Source organism: Gallus gallus, chromosome 1, assembly GCF_016699485.2.
Source record: "Gallus gallus isolate bGalGal1 chromosome 1, bGalGal1.mat.broiler.GRCg7b, whole genome shotgun sequence".
Taxonomy (NCBI): domain Eukaryota; kingdom Metazoa; phylum Chordata; class Aves; order Galliformes; family Phasianidae; genus Gallus; species Gallus gallus.
The window spans coordinates 43,407,819-43,427,042 of NC_052532.1; the positions used below are offsets into that span (position 1 = coordinate 43,407,819).

At 41.0% G+C, this 19,224-nt stretch overlaps 2 protein-coding genes across 3 annotated transcripts in view; both read right to left on the reverse strand.

Annotated features, from left to right (window-relative positions):
- The window catches only part of POC1B (POC1 centriolar protein B), a 43,817-nt gene extending 28,033 nt beyond the window's left edge, over positions 1 to 15,784 (reverse strand). The window contains 4 exon segments of one of the 2 annotated variants that reach the window (NM_001006232.1): positions 95 to 274; positions 1,051 to 1,222; positions 15,507 to 15,591; positions 15,668 to 15,784. In NM_001006232.1, the coding sequence (NP_001006232.1) occupies positions 95 to 274; positions 1,051 to 1,222; positions 15,507 to 15,591; positions 15,668 to 15,682 (452 nt within the window). In that variant the 5' untranslated portion in view covers positions 15,683 to 15,784. 2 annotated transcript variants of the gene reach the window in all.
- On the reverse strand, positions 10,433 to 15,296 carry GALNT4 (UDP-N-acetyl-alpha-D-galactosamine:polypeptide N-acetylgalactosaminyltransferase 4 (GalNAc-T4)). Its single transcript, XM_025154638.3, has one exon. It carries the CDS (start codon positions 15,072 to 15,074, stop codon positions 13,323 to 13,325), a length of 1,752 nt encoding a protein of 583 aa, XP_025010406.1. The 5' UTR covers positions 15,075 to 15,296; the 3' UTR covers positions 10,433 to 13,322.
- Positions 15,785 to 19,224: the final 3,440 nt, after the last annotated feature.

The window sequence follows — 19,224 nt, forward strand, 5'->3', positions numbered from 1 at the left end:
TTCTGTTTTAGGGAATAAAAATCTTTTGAAAGGTGTTCTGAACACAGAATCCACCACGGAAGCCCCTCTGTAGAGAGTATAAACCAAAGCTTACTTGGCACAGCGAACCCAGTGAGTGTGTTGAAACAGTGAAAACAAAAGGCGCCGACGTTGAACACTCCATATTTTTACTGATTTATCATTGGATGCTGAAACTAGAAGGTGGCCATCGTGTGAGAAGCTTACACTACGAACAGATGCTGTATGACCTTTCAGTACTGATGATTCGCCATGGCTGAAAAAAACAAGAAAAAGAAAAAACAGTAAACAACATTAAATAAAAATAGAGTTTAAAATGCAAAAAGAAAAAAAAATATATATATATATATCTACTTGGAAGACTACAAAGACTACATCATCCAAACAAACAAACAAAAAAAAAGCAATACACAATGGCTAAATCATTGCTGTCAACATTTTTTTGCCTTATTTGTAGATAAAATATTAGACTCCAGACTTAGAAGTGATCATATTTAAGATGACCAACATTTGGAAAATATTGCAACTATCAGTACCAGCCTCCATGCAGTATTTGAAAAAGGATTTATTAAGTATTTTAATGTAGTAATCTACCAAGTGTTTAAGAGTTAAAATAACACCAGTCTTCCCAAGATCATCCTGGATAGCTCACAATTACAACTGCTTGAAAATAAGTCTAAGATGACAAATCAATGACAATATTTTCATTAAAAACACTTTTTGTTTCTTTATCAGTTGTCTCTCCAAAAAGAAGTACAGTCATGAAGTTCTTATAAAAGAAATACACCCTTTAAACTGGAAATATATTACCAAGTGAATTCCTGCACACTCATGAAGTCATAATGCCTAAATTGCTAACCTATTCCCCTGAAGAATAATCAGTAAAGAATCATACTACCTGTGCTCTTCTGTATCTGTCAACACCCACGCAGGGACATGGGAAGCAAACGGAAACATATACTATGAAACGACCCCAATATTCACATTACACATTAAAGAAACATATAGCTACCACCTCCCAATGACACTTACATGCAAGGAATCCACAGTCTGACAGTACGATCCTGGGAAGCTGAAGCAAGTAGCTGTCCCTCTGGTGAGAAATTCACGCTGGTCACAGCATCCGTGTGACCTACAAATTTGTAAGCTCTGCATTGCTTCTTCAGCTTCCATATCATAAGACACCTATCCAAAGAAGAGGTAGCTGGCAAGAAATGATTAAAACAAATTATGAGTCTGCCAATTGTTATTTGAAAAATCAGAGAAAATGATTACAGATTTGGATTCACCGTCAACTTGCTAGTTTGGGAAGGCATTAGGGGAGGGAGAGTTTACTGAGTTTCAGTTGATACTTTGGTTTGCTTGGCCTCAATAGAAGCCTGGCAGCCAGAAACATCACTACTAGTTTATGGCAAGGATATGAAAAGACTGGGGAAGTGAAGGCTAATAATACTTAACAGCTAGCTCTCCCCCATAAAGAATCATAGAATCACTCAGGTTGGAAAATGACCTTAAAGATTATCGAGTGCAACCATGACCTACCCATACTACCCTAACAACCCTCCACTAAACCACGCCCCTGAGTTCCACATGCAAATGGTTTGTAAACACATTCAGGGATGGTGACTCAACCACCTACCTGGGGAGCCCATTCCAGTGCTTAACAACCCTTTCTGTAAATAAACTTTTCCTGATATCCAACCTAAACCTCCCCTGGTGCAACTTAAGGCCATTTCCCCTCCTCCTGTCACCTGTCACCAGTGAGAAGAGACCAACCCTGCTCTCACTGTAAGCACCTTTCAGATCTTGGAAGAGAGCAATAAGGTCTCCCCTCAGCCTCCTTTTCCCCAGACTAAACAGTTCCCTCAGCCTCCCCTCATAGGGCATATTCTCCAAGCCCTTTACAAGCCTTGTTGCCCTTCTTTGGACCTGCTCCAGCACCTCCATGTCCTTTCTGTATTGAGGTGCCCAAAACCAAACACAGTACTCGAGGTGAGGCCTCACCAGTGCCAAGTACAGGGGCAGGATGACTTCCCTAGTCCTGCTCACCACACCATTCCTGATCCAAGCCAGGATCCCATTGGCCTCCTTGGCCACCTGGGCACACTGCTGGCTCATACTCAGCCAACTGTCCATCAGTACACCAAGGTCCCTTTCCATCAAGCAGCTTTCCAGCCACTCTTCCCCAAGTCTGTAGGGTTTTCTGGGGTTGTTGTGACCAAAATGAAGGACCTGACACTTGGCCCTATTGAAACTCATACAGTTTACCCCGGCCCATTGATCTAGTCTATCCAGGTCCCTCTGTAGAGTCCTTCTCCCCTCAGGCAGATGAACACTCCCTCCCAACTTGGTGTCACCTGCAAACTTACTGAGGGTGCACTCAATCCCCTCATCAAGATCATTAATAAAGATGTTAAATAGAAGTGGCCCCAGTACCAAGCCCTGGGGGACACCACTAGTGACCGGCCGCCAACTGGATTTAACTCCACTGACCACAACTCTTTAGGCCTGGCCATCCAGCCAGTGTTTTACCCAGCTTAGGGTATACCCATCCAAACCGTGGGCAGCCAGCTTCTCCATGAGAATGTTGTGGGGACAGTGTCAAAGGCTTTACTGAAGTCCAGGTTGACCACATCGACAGCCTTACCCTCATCCACTAAGTGAGTCACCTTGTCATAGAATGAAATCAGGTTTGTCAGACAGGATCTACCATTCGTAAATCCATGCTGACTGGGCCCGATCCCCTGGTTGACCTTTAATTGGTCCATGATGGTTCCTGAGATTATCTGTTCCATAACCTTCCTGGGCACTGAGGTGAGACTGATAGGTCTGTAGCTATCAGGATCATCTTTCTGGCTCTTTTTGAAGATAGGCATCACATTTGCCAGTCTCAAATATATAGAGGAAACAAGCCGAAAATTGTGCATATCATGAGTATCAATCCACATACTGTGTTACCAAATACTAAGAATGTCACTAAAAACACGAGAATCTTTTGAATGATAAGTTCAGAAACTTTGTTCTCTGAGTTGTTTTTTTTTTTTTTTGAGCACCTACTATTTAACTCAGAAGAAACAGACAATCTTAAACTCAAAATAACATCTCCAACACTTCATATACCTAAACTGAGATGTGTGTCTAAAGAACATGTATCTAAAGATGATAGCTCTGTGATTCTAATTAAGAATGCAATTTTCACTACTAACATTTGGATAGCTCAAAATATGATGTAAAGTTTTTGGTCTGTTAATAGGAAACAGCAGAATTCTAATTTTTTGCAGTCATCTTACAAGTTGATTACACTATGTACTTAACATGCCTCCCATTAAAAAAAAAAAAAAAATCCTACTCTAACTATAGAAAGAGGAGGGAAAGAAGTAAAATTACTTTCTAGAAACTGAAGAATGAAGAAAAGGGAAGAGGAAAAAAAGAGAGATGTGTCTTATCCCCCCAGCCAGCCTGTTTCAGGCACTAGGATAGCACTGTCAGCAATTGAAGAAACGAAGTCAGTTTATTAGCACATATGTCAAGGTAAACCTTAAATAAAATATTAGACTTTAAACTCTCCTTTGAGACTTGAATCAGAGATAGCATTTTTCTCCCAAAATGGCTTCTGCTAAAAGATGTGGAACCAGACTTTCCCAATACCTATATCAGTAGATGTAAATCCGACAGAAGTATAGGATATTTAACCACACCGCCATCAACTTTTCTAATCTCTTTATTTCACAGTAAGCTTTTACTAAAGGTACTCGAGTACCTTTTTATTTTTGTCTTTGATTCAGAAAAATGTGACCTAGAGTGCCATAAACAAGAGGAAAGAAAAAGTGAAAAATAAGCAAAATAGAATTTGAAGGAAATTCCATGTTGAAAACACAGAACAGACAAGATTGATGTTTCCTAAAATTAATAATGTACGAACTGCCAATTATCTAAGGAACATGAATATGTAACTCACAGGCTGCTGATAGGCCTTCAAATACTGGCTTTCTATGCTTCCAGTTCTAAAACTAAGGGAAATATTTTAAGAGATGACAGTATAATAAATTTAAAGCCTGGTTTCTTGCTGCTTGCTCTCTCACAGAAGGATTATCTCAGGGCTAATGACACAAGCAGTGACATTCTTGTTTTTCTGGGACACCTACAAACACCTTCTTTGCTCTTCCTTTGGATTCCCCACTGCCTGTGCTGAAACAGCATCCTCTCTCCATCCTTAGGGAGGTTTCTCTCTTCAAGTCACCTCCTCATTACCAAGAAGTTTAAATACTATTTATTATTTCTGTTGCTGTAGTTCAAGCCCAGCTAACACCACTCCAGGGGCAGAAGAAAGGAGAAGTTCAGAACTTGCACAGGAAAGGGCCAATAACTGGCAGACCAGATGCAGAATTCTTTTCCTGAGGCAATGTGAACCTGTATTTGAGAAGCATAAGCCCAGGGAAAGAAACTAAACCTTTGAACCTACATTCAACTTTTGCCTCTGGGCTGCAAAGGAAGTTAGGTCCCCTTACCATGAGTATGCCTCAGACCTGTCCAAGGAGGCTGAAATCAACTTTGGAGTATATGGCTAATACCTAAGCTTTGTGCTGTAAAGTCAAATATTTTATTTTAAGGAGGAGTGTACAGGGCAATATTGTTGTCAAAAGCGATTTCTATTATCAGTACTAATCTTAAAAAGTTGTACATGTGTTAAATGTATGGCAGAAATCAGTTCTATCAAATTAACTCTTTCTCTTCATCCCACTCTAAAGGATTTTGTCTGCTTTATAACACTGCTTCTCCAATTTACTCAGGCACAGTACCTTAGGAATTGTTTCTTCATCTTTTGATGCATTTTTCTTGTCTCAAGTTCACACTGTGCATACACTTAGGCGTGCAAAAGGAGAGGAGCAAGAACCTTCCAACCCAGCTATGTGGGGTCCTATAGGGCCACAGACCGGACCCTGACATTACCTCCTGCCAGCACTTTGCTAAATATCCAGTACCCCAACGTTTGGCTTCCTGTTGCCATATCGCCAGTACTCGGCCCATACAGATCTCCATGGACAATTTAAAGCATCAGAAATGAAACAAAAGAAACATAGGAGGTCCAGAGCAGTTTAAGAGGGACTGTATCACAGATCTGAGGGACATTCTCCTCCTAGAAATACAATGTAACCAGAAATATAGAGAGAGGGGAAAAAAAAAAAAAAAAAACTAACCAATGCCACTTCGCTGTAGCAATGATAAGAACTAACCATCTGCAACATGTAACTAGAAAGATGAAAGCTGAAAACCACTCCGGAGCTATTTCAATATACAACTTAGTCCAGTTTATAAACTCAGGGCATTCTGTGCACACACCCAAGTCTGAGGTAATGCTAGAAAATTTGTTTTTGTGGTCAGGTGTCATAATAGAAGGGAATACCAAAGAACAGAGACCTGGATTAAATGCAAAGGTCAAGTTTACACACCGCTTTGCTTCTGTTCTCTAAACAAACACCTGGGCTTTCAATAAGCCTAGAAAAACGTTTAAGATACTTTGCAACGAAATCAAGCTCTGCTTTTCTTATAGGTAACAGGTGCTCAATTGTGATGAGGAATGTGATATAAATACATACAAACAGGCATGGTACAGCACACTGAAATGAGAAATGAAAATGGGTGAACAGGCATGCTGAGGCACATTGGGTAAATGTCCATTCACATATGTTGAGGTGTGATGTTAACAGGTGTATTCACGTGTGTGGTATGCACATCACAGATGCTGAGCTGTGTGGTGTGAACATGCATCTTTAGGCATGTTTAGTATAGCACCCTCATGCGTGTTGGTGGACGTGGTATGTACACACGTGCTGAAACGTGTCTGCAGGACTCAGCCTCAGCCCTGCACACAGGCTTTCATATCATCAGCATTAATGTTATAGAGACACTCTCAGTGCAGAATAGTATTGCCATCAGCCTGAAACCACACACAGTATCTACCTTATGCAGGCAGTCTGAGATGCAGGCATTTACTGCCAATTTGTCCTCACTGTCCTTTACAAATACTGTGGATACCTAGAAGTGCTATCTCAAGTCCTTTTTACAATAAATAAAATATTTCCTGAATGGCTTTTGAGTATTCTCAAAGTCTTCCAGGATTGCCAAGAAGATGCTTTAGCAAAACCATATGTCTGATTATAAGAATCAGAGACAGTAAATTAATGATGGTCTTGCATTCTGATTTGTTCAAAGAATTGCATAGTATTCACTGACATGCACCAAATGGGACTGGGAACATGAAGAGCCAGGGGAGAATGCACCCAAAAGACAAAGATTCCAGTTTATTCCTATACCAGTCTGGTTCTTGAAAATATTTTTAAAAAAGTGAAACAGTAAGACATAATTGTTTAAAGTATATGCTCTACAGATGTGTGCACCAACTGCATTGCCACCAAATGTTGACAGATTTGTGCATAGTAAAATCTTTTAAAATCGCAGAGTGCTGTTCAAAAACATCAAGGCAGTAGATTTCTTACCGAAGCAGGAGTTAAGCAAACAGAGAGATAAACATAGTGAAAATGATGCATTTTTTCCAACCTTTTTTTCAGAAAACAGATGGGTTATGCTTGTTGTGTGACTTCTTTTTTCAAAAAAGTAAACCTCAAAGAAAACCCCAACAAGAACTTCAAGATGTATGGCTTTCTGTACCTCACAGCTAAAGGCCTGTCCAGCCACTCTAACTGTAAGTGTATCCACATAGCAAGAAGAACAGTAGACAAAGCACAACATCTTTGCTATAACTGTAGTATGGATAACATTTGTATCAGTCTGCAAAAAAAATGTTAGACTAGAGAAACAATATTATGCCTAAATAAAATGTAGAAATATGAAAAAAATACATATTTGAAACAGAATTGCAATTAGATTTTCTCAAGAGTTAAGCATTCTTGCAGATACGTCTCTACTTCCAGCAGTGTTGTCAAGTCCCATGATCTAGCAGGGTAAGCAATCTATTACAGATCATACACATCTTTCATTAGCTACATGGGTTTTTTTGTTTGTTTTTTTGTTCTTTTTTAAGGATTTGTTCTGACTACTGTGGTTGACTTCCTACGCAAAAAGACAACAATTTGAGTTACAGAATATCAAGGAAGAAAATAAATATTTTGACTGGAAACTGATAGATGCTGAATCCATTACTTAGCTTGTTAAAAACTGGAGCATACTGCTTATTTTTATTTGACTTGCTTCCTTTTTAGCCTCTGAATCTTGTAATGTATTTCTCTAGTGAGTGCACATAGAATGAACCCCCTTATATTTTTCCCCTACCTCTTAATCTACTTTTTCTGTTCAATTAAATATATTAAGATATTTATAACTATCGCTATCAGTTACTGCTCATTTCAAATATATTTATGACGTTTAAAAATCCCCTCCAATTTTTTCACATTAAAAGAATACTGACAGGAAAAAAGGACATAAACTACCTTGATTCCCAGTCACGCTTCCTCTTTGGTCACTTTCTATCTTTCAACTCGTCTTCATCTTTGTTTTTCATTATTGCTGTGAGCCATGAACAAAAGTGATTCATGACCTGTAATAACACACTATTTCTCTAGGTACATTTTCCAGCTACTAGGAAGGGCAAGTATTGCACTGAATAACATACTCAAGAATAGTAGTAGATATCCATCTGACAGACTTTCAGTTTATCAATTAGAACTAGAGGTTTTAATCAAGCATACTTAGAAATACTTGGCAGATATTCACCTTAGCTATTAATCCCATTTTAAATGAAACCAGGGAAACATAATTCAAGAAAATTCTTTCATCATGGATCCCTGCTTGTATATTGCCCTATTAAATCATTAACTTCCAACTTTTATTTTATTTAATATCTGCCTGATAATATTTTCATCAGAGAATGAGCAGAAGATTTCCCAGAAGTCAGCTTAAGTCCAACTAGAGGTCAACATTTCCCTACAGATATATACACACAGTCTGGCTGTGCAACACATGCCTCATTCGGAAACAACACTTTACAGAAAATATTCTGCCTCTTCATATGTTTTGAACTAAAAATTCTGAAACAACACTCATGAATCTGTATGAATGTTATGAAGTTTAAAAATGAGTTTTAAAACTTCATAAAATTGAGATTCTAAGAGGTTTTGAATAAGCCATATTTTCAACTCTCTGCCTTGACAGCTTGGACGTTACTGTTTACACTGCACGTATCAATGTCAAGCAAAGAAGGGTTCAACTGAAAAGAAAGAAAACAAAGGGAGCACTACTCTCTACTGACCGCACCAGTTTATCTTCTTTGTCAGGAAGGAGGTAAAGAAAGTTCAAAAGCACTATATTTCTGGGGCTAGAGAGGGAAAACAGTATTTTAATCTTTTTCCATCGCTCTCACAGAGCATGGAGTTCACAGCTTCAAGGCAACATCAGCAGAAGTCAACCACAAGCGATGCAGGAGCTCCCATTATCTATACCTGAGGCAGTATAATTTTGCCTCTTCTCCCAGTTCTACATAGCATATCCCTTTTCAAAATTATAGTTTGATTACTGACCAACTCAGGAGCAAAAAATTTCCACTGAAATAGTCCTGTCAGAAAGCCAGGTGGTGACCTGGGCACAGGCAGCCCATACACTGAGGCTCCCTGCTCAGTCTGGTATCCTAACAGCAGTGCCCTGTGCAGTCTTAAGATTTGCCTGAAGTACTTTCCCATCTCTGTCTTCTCTTTCTTGGATCTCCCACCCACTGCTGGCAACAGCCTCACACTGATCCTCTTCAGCTTGCCACACAGCATTCCTCAGTTGCAAAGTGCCATGAATGTGTCTTGAGAATGCAGAGAACACAGCCCATCTTCACATACTTGCAATAAATGTTTTGGAGAAATCACAAGCTCTAAATTGATGATTTCCCCTAGATTCACCTGACTGCCAACTTTAGCCATGTTTAATAACAAAAAGCCCCCACAGAGTTATTATGCATTCAGTTCAGGCTTTTAGTTCAAACATGGAAACCCTGAATTCCTAATTTTATCCTAAGCCACGCTGCTCACCCAGCAAGGCTCAACTTTGGTATATGTAGTTCCCATCTTTATATATATATAAATGTAGTTTATATATAAACTACATATGTATAAATGTACATATACATATATGTAGTGTTTTATATATATATGTATACATATATATATATGTAGTTCCCATCTTTATATATATATATAAAGTTATATATAACTATATATACATATATATATTACTATATATACATATATATATATATATAACTATATATAACTATATATATAGTTAGTTAGTTAGTTCTGAGACACAAAAGCAAATACTCAGAGTGCTCCAGCACAGTACAAGTAACTCAGAGGGAACTATGCTCATTATACTTAACTACGTAAGATTATCTCTAACAAGGAATGCTTTTTGAATTGGAGACTACATACAACAGCACTGTCAGAAACCGATGAACTAAATAAAGTAACAAGTAAAGGAACAAAAAATTTCCTGTCATGGAATAAAACATGAAACATAGACTTAATTATCCTTTTTGAATAATGTAAAGATGGTTATTTCAACTTATTAAACATTTGGAATTGCATACAGAAGAAAAAAAATAAAAACGAAAAAGACAACAGAGGTGATACTTCATCCTTAGTTAACGTGGAGTTGTTACTGTGCAATTTCAAACTCTACCTGTGTGCCCTGGCAGATGTGAAGACAATACCTTACAAACTACTTATTCAAACAAGCTGCGCTTGATTGCCATTTTCTGTCACACCACCAACCATGACAGCACTGAATGTTTCATTCAAAACACGTGATTCCACATTCTCTGATAATGCAACACGGTTCCAACATTTCATATACTACAATTTCAGCTCCATCAGGGGTGGTACAACATACAGCAGCATTACAAGAGATTTTCAAACTGCAGTGCATATGTTCCATCATGAAATGTATGTATGAATATATAGATATAAAAAAAATAAACACAAGGTACCTCAGTATGGAATTATCTACTGCGCTTCCATTTCCTGGAACACCACAGTAGTGACTACAAGATAAAGTTGTGCAAAAGATCAGAAAGAATATGCATAGGAAGGCTTTCCCAGCTAAAAGCAATAGAAACAGGAAAATCTCACACCTTAGAGCAACATTGCAAATCACACTGTGATAAGGTGCCGTGTCACAATACAAATACAGTGAACAGTGATTCCAAAAAATTCCTACTTCAAGGAAAAGAGTAAGCAATGAAACCTCTGACAAAGTAACTACTCTGGGATTCTAATAGTGGACTCCACATGAGGAAATTTTAATAGCTCCCATGAAGATCACGATCGTGGCAATTTCATTGTACAGAGTATGTATTTATGCAAATGGCAGAGAAAACAAATTCAAAAAAAAAAACAAAACAGCACACTAGCCAACATTTAATTGTCATTCTGGATTTTATTTTTCAAGAGAAACCTCAAAGTAATCTCACATTTATTCAGTGTTAAGTTTACATTCAGTTTCTTAAGTCACTTTAAAAAAAATCAGTAGTTTAAAATATACACAAGTGCTCCCCAAATTTTTAAAGTTTAACAGAATAGAAAATCTCCCACAGTTCCAGATTTTCCAGGAATCTGCAGGCAGTGGAAAACAGCCAGATTAGAGCATTTCTGTACAATTGCTAAAACCCAGTTCAAGACTAGCTGAACTGGGAATCGGAAGCCCTTTCTTCTCTCTTTCCTTCCTTGCCTACTTCCCCCATTTCAACTTTTTTCCTCCATTTGGGAGAAAATATATACTTTATGTCTGAAATCCAGATTGTTTACTTCGGCCGGGTTGTTTGCTTTTGCCTTTTTTGGTTTTGTTTCCCCCCCTCTCAGTTCTATTTAGGTTTTAAATAACCACAAAAACAGAACGGGAGGTGGTGGGAAGAAGGAAGAAAGGTTCAAGTACACACAGAACAAGTTTTTAAACTTTAAGAGGCAGATTCACTTTGATTTATTGCTTAAATAGATAAGGAACACTTTGAATGTCAGATTTAACATGAAGGTAGTTCTTTATACAAAATATAGTTTTTGTCAAGTCCTAAAAAAAGTTAATTGCATAAATTTGCATAGTCTATATTCACGCATTTTACTTTCATCCAAGGAAACATGCATTGCATATACAACTGATGCTTCAGTCACGTAGGAGAACCCAGGCCTTTTTACTGTTGTACCTACTGAATATAACAGCCTACAGCAAGCTTTTCACAAAAGCACATACTTTGTATAATATGCTCCTCCAGTACTTAATGACTGGTTGCCTTTTACAATTTGATACATGATTCATAACTCGGAGGTCTGCAAAATAATTCCTTACTGCAGTGGAATGGAATTTTTCAGGAATGTCTCCCTCATATAGCAAAGAAGCTCCCTTTTACCCCAAAATTGTATTTGGGGGAGAAAAAAAAAAGAAGAATGAGAAAAAAATTAAGTTGAAAGTAACATCCTAAAAATAAGTTAAAGGCTTAAAACAACCCATGCCACACAGTGGCAAACATTTTGAGCATGATTCAACATTGTACTCCCCCACTCCAAATTTTCTTCCTCTGTTCCCCCTAAATCTCAGCCTGTTTGTACCCAAACCCTTCAATTCTTTAAAATCACATAGATTCAAACATACATCTTTACTAACTCTTGCTTTATTATCTTTAATATATTCACTTACTTCAGGTCTCACTTGTTCCCCTTTAATCCTTCTACTTAGCAATGCCTTTACCAAACATGCATCTACTGCATACCTCAGGTGTCTTTACCCAGGTTCTTACTGCTCAAAGTTCAAGTTCCCACCAGCCCAGAGTCAAGAATTACTACACTGTTGCTACTGAAATACATTTGCCACTTCAGTGTAAGGAACCAAACAAAGTTAGAATGCCCAAAACATTAAGATAAGTGTTCGACTTAATTGTATATAGATAAAAAACACAGAATCAAGATTTTTTTTTTCCAAATTCAAAAAACGTATCAGTCACATCTACTATCTATAATCACACTGAAAGCTAATCAATGACATGATTCTAGAATCGGTGTTACTCAAAGCTTAGTATAACAGGATACAGAAAACATTGATTTGTTATATGGTTCACAGGACATCTTGTTTTCCTCCAATCTCTCCTTTGCCTTTCCAGCCCTCTTCACCTCAGCAACTCCAGACTAGGCCTCCTAAGACACTACAGTGAAGAGAAAGAAACTGTGTATGCTGCATTATTTCCAAACTCTACCAAGTGTGAAGGGCACGGCAGCTGGTGTCAAATAGATTACACAAAATAAGACAGCCCAACTTTTCCTTTGTATTTCTCCCCTCTACTTTGCTGCCAGTCTAACACGTGTAAGATTCATTAAAATCCAAAACAAAAAAATGATGCATGGCATAGTCACATAGACTTTGTGCCTCTACAAACCCAAACTTAATGAAAAGCTTACACAATGATGTAAATATTAAATACATAGCAAAGAAACAGCAGTAGCTAATGCAATTCTGCGCTTTATTTGCTACCTTTGGGAAGAACTCGTGCTTCTATAACCACTCATTTCTTCCCATTTGCAGCACCTGTAGCATGTCCTTGGTTTCACTGCTACAACACCCTTTTCTAAAGGCATGAGACTCACCCCAGCCAGGTGAGTTTTACAGAACAGGAGCAAGACTGCAAAGCTGTGCCCAAATCCACACACTAAAAAGTCCTTCCTTCTCTTCAGTACAGTATTATAGTTAGAGGTCACCCTAAAACCCTTAATAGCATGTAAATTCCCTAGAAAACTGCAGAATATTCCAAGACTTCAGATTCAGCTTTCCACATCAAAATCAATTCAGTCACGTGCTATTGTAGTATAACTTAGGGCAATAGATATGTCTATTATGACGAATCTGCAAATAGGCAAATACTGCAAGAACCTCAACTTTACTTCAGTAAGTACAAAATTTTTACTTGCACGTAACATTACCATGCAGATTTAATGAGCTCATTTTTTAAGAATAATGAAGGAGAAAATCCCTCTTTAGTCCACTCAAAAGGATTTGTTTTCCCATAATCAAGAGAGATAAAAATAAGAAAATAATTGATCAAAATTTTACAAAAATAGAAGGTATTAGAAGTTTAAATCACTGTTTAAGAAACTAACTCCCAGCATTTGTTTTTGCTTTCCATATAGTTCACCACAGCAGATAGTTCCTACAGGACAGACACATCTGAAGACATTCCAAAGGTATACAATCAAATGTTGCTATCTGCTTGCATATGTAAAAACCTTGGAGACTCTGCTCAATTTGGTTCTTACCACCGCTAGTGATTATTTCTCAAATTTCCACATCTGATTTTTATCTGCAGCATTACAAGTTCTCATTTCCACATCAGCACGCCCCTCAGCAGTACGATAAGCAGTAAGGCACTTTCCAGAATGAGGATGATAAATAGTCCCATCTTCTTTGAAATGCCATATAATGATTTCCGGGACAGGAGATCCGTCTTTTGGGCAGCTCCTCATACCTATGAAATCCTCTTGCTCAGGGACTTCGGCGCACAGCTCTGTTACAGAGTTAAATCTAAGCTCCTTATTTGATGTGTATTCAAAAAATTGATTTCCTCCCTGACCATGACATCCAAAGAGAGAAAGGTGAGCCCCAGTAGGATTATGCTCTGGTAAAACGTAGTCGAGGCACTCTGACGATATACCTACACTGCGGACAGCACCGTGCCAGCCAGGACGATCTTCTGGTACATGCAACTCGGAAAAGACGTTTTTCAAATACCAGTCAAAACTCTTGCACTTCAAACGCTCTCTCAGTAGCTTTCTCTCAGAAATATCCCCATAGTTTTCTTTTCTTGCTGGAGGATTTCTGTTGTAAAAGTGTTCTTTATACTCATCCATCCACACCTCAGCAGCACGCGCTGTGTTCTGAAGGAAATTTGGTCTAGCGTATGGAGCACGCTTTGGAAACACATGGCCTACATGGGAGCACGGATGAATTTCTAGCATGCCTCCACACTGCCACACTCTAAATGATAACTCTAAGTTCTCTCCTCCCCAAACATCCATTCCCGTATCATAGGTACCCAGGTACTCAAAATACTTCTTGCTGACAGCAAACAAGCCCCCAGCCATAGTTGGGGATCTGATTGGGTCTGTTTCAGATTTGCGCCTCAGCCGTTCATGTTTCGGCACTGAGTGCCACTGGAACGTCAGTCGCCAGTCGAAGCCCCCAATCATGGGCTCCGCTGACTGCATGTAATACTCAAACGTGTTCCAGTCGATGGTGTCAATAACAGGACAGATCACAACGGTCTCATTCTCGGCAATCCTCTCAAGCAATGGTTCTAACCAACCGGAAACACATTCGCAGTGACAGTCGAGAAACGTGAGGACATCACCAGTAGCAAAGGTAGCTCCAATTAAGCGTGCACGAACCAATCCTTCCCTTTTGTTGGTCCGTATTAAACGAACTCTTTTCAGACTGCTTATGTACTTCTCAAGGTCAGTTTTCAAATACACTTTATCACTCAAATCATCCACCAATATAATTTCTTTCAGAAGCACTGAAGGAGAAGTTTCAAGAACGCTGTGTACTGTCCGCAGCAACGTGGACCAGGCTTCATTGTAGAAGGCAATTACAACAGATGTTGTGGGCAGCTTTCTGTAGTTGTAAGATTTAGTTTTACAGCCACTCAGTCGATTGTCTTCAATGTGCCGATGGAGAGAGATTTTATCACTCAAATAAATATTAATTGCATACTTATCGATCAGCTCTGCTTCCTTTTTCTTCTCCTCGGGGCTCAGCTGCAGGCGAGTGGGTTTGCCCCATTCCCCTGGGGCGTAAGAATCGGGCGGGGATTTGTCATAAACCGGACGAGCCAAATCTATCGCCTCTTCTGCTCCGTCCGTAAAGCGCCGCTCCCATTTCCCTTTGGAGATGCTCTCCCCGGCGAGGGAGGCACCGAAGGAAGAAACCGACAGCTCCAAAGCAAAGTAGGCGACCATCAAGAAGCACAGCAAGGCGCAGCTTCTGCGGACCCACGTCCACCTTCTCGCCAGCCGGATCCTCATGGCAGCCCCTCGCAGCAGCCCCTCGCGGAGCGGAGCTCGGGGGGCCGCCGCCGGGTTCCCTCACGCCCCCGGCTGCCCCCGTGTGGGACTCGGACCGACACCGGGCGTGCGGCAGGCTGGGCCGGGGAGACGACGGGCGGCAGAAAGGCACGACGCAGCCCCCACCCGCACAGCCCCAGCGTTGCCCTCGCTTACTTGCTCTCTTGCTTACTTCCTCCTCCCCCTCCTCCTCCTCCCCTCTCATTGCGGGACAAACCCCTCCCCCGCCCTGTGGTTTGCTCAAAAAGTTGTCGCTTAAGGAAGGGGCAGAGACTCGCCGCCCGCCCGGCCGGCGCGGGAGGCCGCCCCGCCCCCGGACCCGCTCCCGGAACCGCCGCCGGCGCGGCTCAGTCCGGCGGGCGGGAGCAGCCGCCTCACGCCCCGCGCACTCACCGAGCTCCGCAGCGCTCGCGCTGAAGCCGACGCCCGTCACCGCCGCCCCGTGGCCTCTGAAGGGACGGATCAAGACTGGGTCCTCCTGAGGGAAAGAGGCGCTCCGTCAGAGCCGTGGCAGAGACCTGCGCCCTCCGCCGCCCCCCGTCCCGCTCCCTTACCAGCGCGGAGGCCATGGGCGGAGCGGGCTGCTACGGCCGCCCGAGCGACGCCTCAAACCCCGCGCGCTCCAGGCGCGGCCGGTCGAGCCCCGAGCTCTTCCGCGGCGCTCGCCTCGCGTCCTGCGATCCGCCCATTGGCGGCCTCACGGGGGGAGCGGAGCGGGGCGGGGCCGTGCCCTGCCGGCACCCCCACTCCTCCTCGCGACCGCGCCATCGGTACTCGATTGCCCGGGAACGGCTCGCCCCACGAGGCGGTCTTCTCAACGTCTGTGGGGCTGTGTGGCCCGGCCGCTGTCCTGCTGCCGTGTGAGGAGAGCTCTGGCTGGCTCCTGGGGCAGCAGGGAGCACGGTGCTCGGAGCAGCTGCAGCTCCGTTGCCCGAAGCGCCTGAGGAGGCTGGGACAGGAGGGAAGCTTTAAGGAGCCTTTGGGTTGTCCATGCGCAGCTGTTGTCTGGGCAGTGCAGAAAGGCTGAGCGGGAATGTGAAGGCTTATGCCCGGGAATTTCACGTGTAGGGAATTTGTAACTGTGAAACAGAGCATTATGCACAATTTTTTTTTTCTTCCCCCCCCGACAAAGCCCATCATTTTTTTACGCTACAGGAGAGTTCCCCAAGCAGCAAATGTGGCAAGGAGTGCCTGAGGGAAATGTCAGGAGCCAGTCTGTTGCTGTGCATCTGTTTCTAAATCTCTCTGTGCTTTTATCTGCCTCTCCCTTCAGCTGAGGAGAGGACAAAACCTTCAGAGCTGGTGGAAGTTATGGCCCACGTTGCCTGGATCTTCCTAAAATTTATGCAGAACAACTCTATGTAACACCTCAGTGAATGATTTTGAATTAAACAGGCTTAGTTTGGCCTCTTTTTTTTTTTTTCCCTTTCTTTCTTACCCTGTTTGTGCTTTCCAGATTTCCCAGTTAGTGTTTTACAGAATTTACAGAATTGTCTTCATACGCTCCTTTAATGATTCACAGAATGGCCTGGGTTAGAAAGCCCATTCATTTTTAACCCCCTGCTATGGGCAGGGTTGCCACCCACTAGACCAAGTTGCCCAGGATCCCATCCAACCTGGCCTTGAACCAGAGATGGGGCATGCACAGTCCCTGTGCAGCCTGTTTCACCACCCTCAGAGTAAAGAATTTCCCCCTAACATCTAACCTAAATCTCCCCTCCAATTAATCTGTTTCCCCTTGTCCTACCACTATTTGCCCACCTAAAAAGTCTGTCCCCCTCCTGCTTATAAACTCCCTTTAAATATGGAAAGGTTGCAGTATGGTCTACCTGGAGCCTTCTCTAGGCTGACCATGCCCAGTTCCCTCAACCTTTTCCCATAGGAGAGGTGCTCCAGCTCTCTGATCATCTTTGTGACCCTCCTCTGGACCCGTTCCAACAACTCCATGTACTTCCTGTGCTGGGAGCCCCAGAGCTGGGCTCAGTACTCCAGATGGGGCCTTACAAGAGCAGAGGAGAGGAGGACAATCACCTCCCTTGTCTTGATGGCCACCCCTCTTTTGATGCAGCCCGTGATACAGTTGGGCTTCCCAGCTGCAGTGCTTTAAAAAAGTACAAGTAGACTTTTTGTTCTGTTTAAACAACAAAAAAGTTACTGTTACTAGTGGTGTGAATGTTTATGCAGCCTTGCAAATCCTTAGATATGGAAACCAATCTGAAGGGAAAAATATTGCTCCAATAGATAGTTATGCTAGGAGAAGTAGGTAATAGTAATTGGCAAATGGAGGGCTATGATTGCTATCAAACTGTCATTCAATATGCAGGCATTCATGAAGAAATAGCTTATACTGCAATTACCTTTTTTTTTTTTTTAATCTAGCCTCCATTTTTACAGTGTTTCACCTGACATTGAACTCAAACATCTATAGAATCAGGTTAGTAATTAGGCCAACATGTAAGATTGGTCAGTTACAGAACAGCTCCAAATCAATTATATTTAACCACGAAATTCAGATTTAAAATAGCAATTTAAAAATGCTGGAAAAAGCAGAATTATCACAAGTATGTGAAAAAGGTTTCCATTATTCTCTAGTCAGTCCTTTCATTGCATTCTGGTTATTTGACTTTTACAACTTCAGAGCTTAAGAAGTTTTTCAAAAAATAGATGGTGGAATACATTGGCTTTAACTTTGGCCTAAGTAAAGCTACAGCTTTATGTCATTATTTGTTCTTGGTTTGGCACTGTATTTTTCCTCACAGCACACTAATCCATCCCTTCATGTCAGCTTCCATGACTTAGCTATTGCAAAGTAAAAATCTAGCATTAAAAAGTTGGTAGTGATAAGACTTGAGTGTCCCACATTCTGCCATGTTGTAGGAACACTGAAGTATCCTCAGTGAGCTCATTTGTCCTCCTTACCATTATTGAAGTCTTCCAGTCACTTCTTTACTGTTTTTCCAGCTATCCCATTTCTCCTAGGGTTTATTGACTGTGAGTGAAGCCTATCAGCAGGGAAACAGCCAAGTACCCATGGGCTGTATGCATCTGGGAAGCAATTTTAGTACCAGTTCAAGTTGCTGTGTTCTATTTTCTGAGAGAAATTACCCTCTGCTTCTGTAATTCTGTGTTGCAGTATCTCAATATTTCTGATATCTTGTGTACTAGACGCCAGTGGGCAGGAGTACTTGGCATTATATTTACAAGCTGAGATAAATGAGAATTAAGTCATAATGAATCTTTCTCCTTTTACTCCTTCACATCTGCTACGTTTCCAGCAGATCAGTATCTTTTATTCATTTTAGAGTATTGCCAATAAACAAAACTCTGTACCTGACCCTAAAATTCCTGACATAGTGCCAGGTGATAGGCACAAAGCGAAGAAAGAACTGCAGCTACTTGAAAGGAGTGTGGATATCACTATTTCTACTGGCCGAAAGTTTCTCAGCTTTCAGGGTTTACAAAGTTAATCTGTTCCTTGCTGCTTTCCCTCACCTGAGGGCATTTTGAGGACTCCCAGATGATTGTAGGAGATGAAGTATTCCCTTGTTGCAGGTATATAATTAGCTATAATAATTGTAGCTATAAAGCTGGCAGGTAATAGTCTTTATGTGGAATTTTTTTTTTCTCATTAGCATGCATAGATTTTATTTTTAGAATGATTTTCTGATTCTTGAAACTCCTAATAATTTAATAAAATTATGAGTCGGCATTAACTTATTAAGGTTGAGAGCAACTGTTCTGTAATGTACAGCTGCAATCTACTATACTGAGTAGTTGTATGCTGTGATGGCAGTGACAAATGGTGCATCAGAAGATATCTTCCAAGCATAGTGCCTCAGCAAATTGTTGCCTCATCGCCTGTGATGTTGTTCTCAGATACTGAGTTAAGGTAGTGTATGTATGTCCAAGCAGAAATTGTGCATACAGAGGAACGCTAATATTGTAGCTCAAAGTTATGCAGGTTACCTGGTCACAGCAGGGAAGGACCTAATTAAATTATATGTTGAATTCAAGGACACATAGACAAACTCAGTACTTCTCTTGCGTATATGTTGCAATGCACACATAAATTACGTTGACCACATATTATTTCATAATTATATAGGTAATA

Excerpts from the sequence above, each read along its gene's own strand:
- GALNT4 (XM_025154638.3), bottom strand. The coding sequence starts at position 15,074 with ATGAGGATCCGGCTGGCGAGAAGGTGGACGTGGGTCCGCAGAAGCTGC.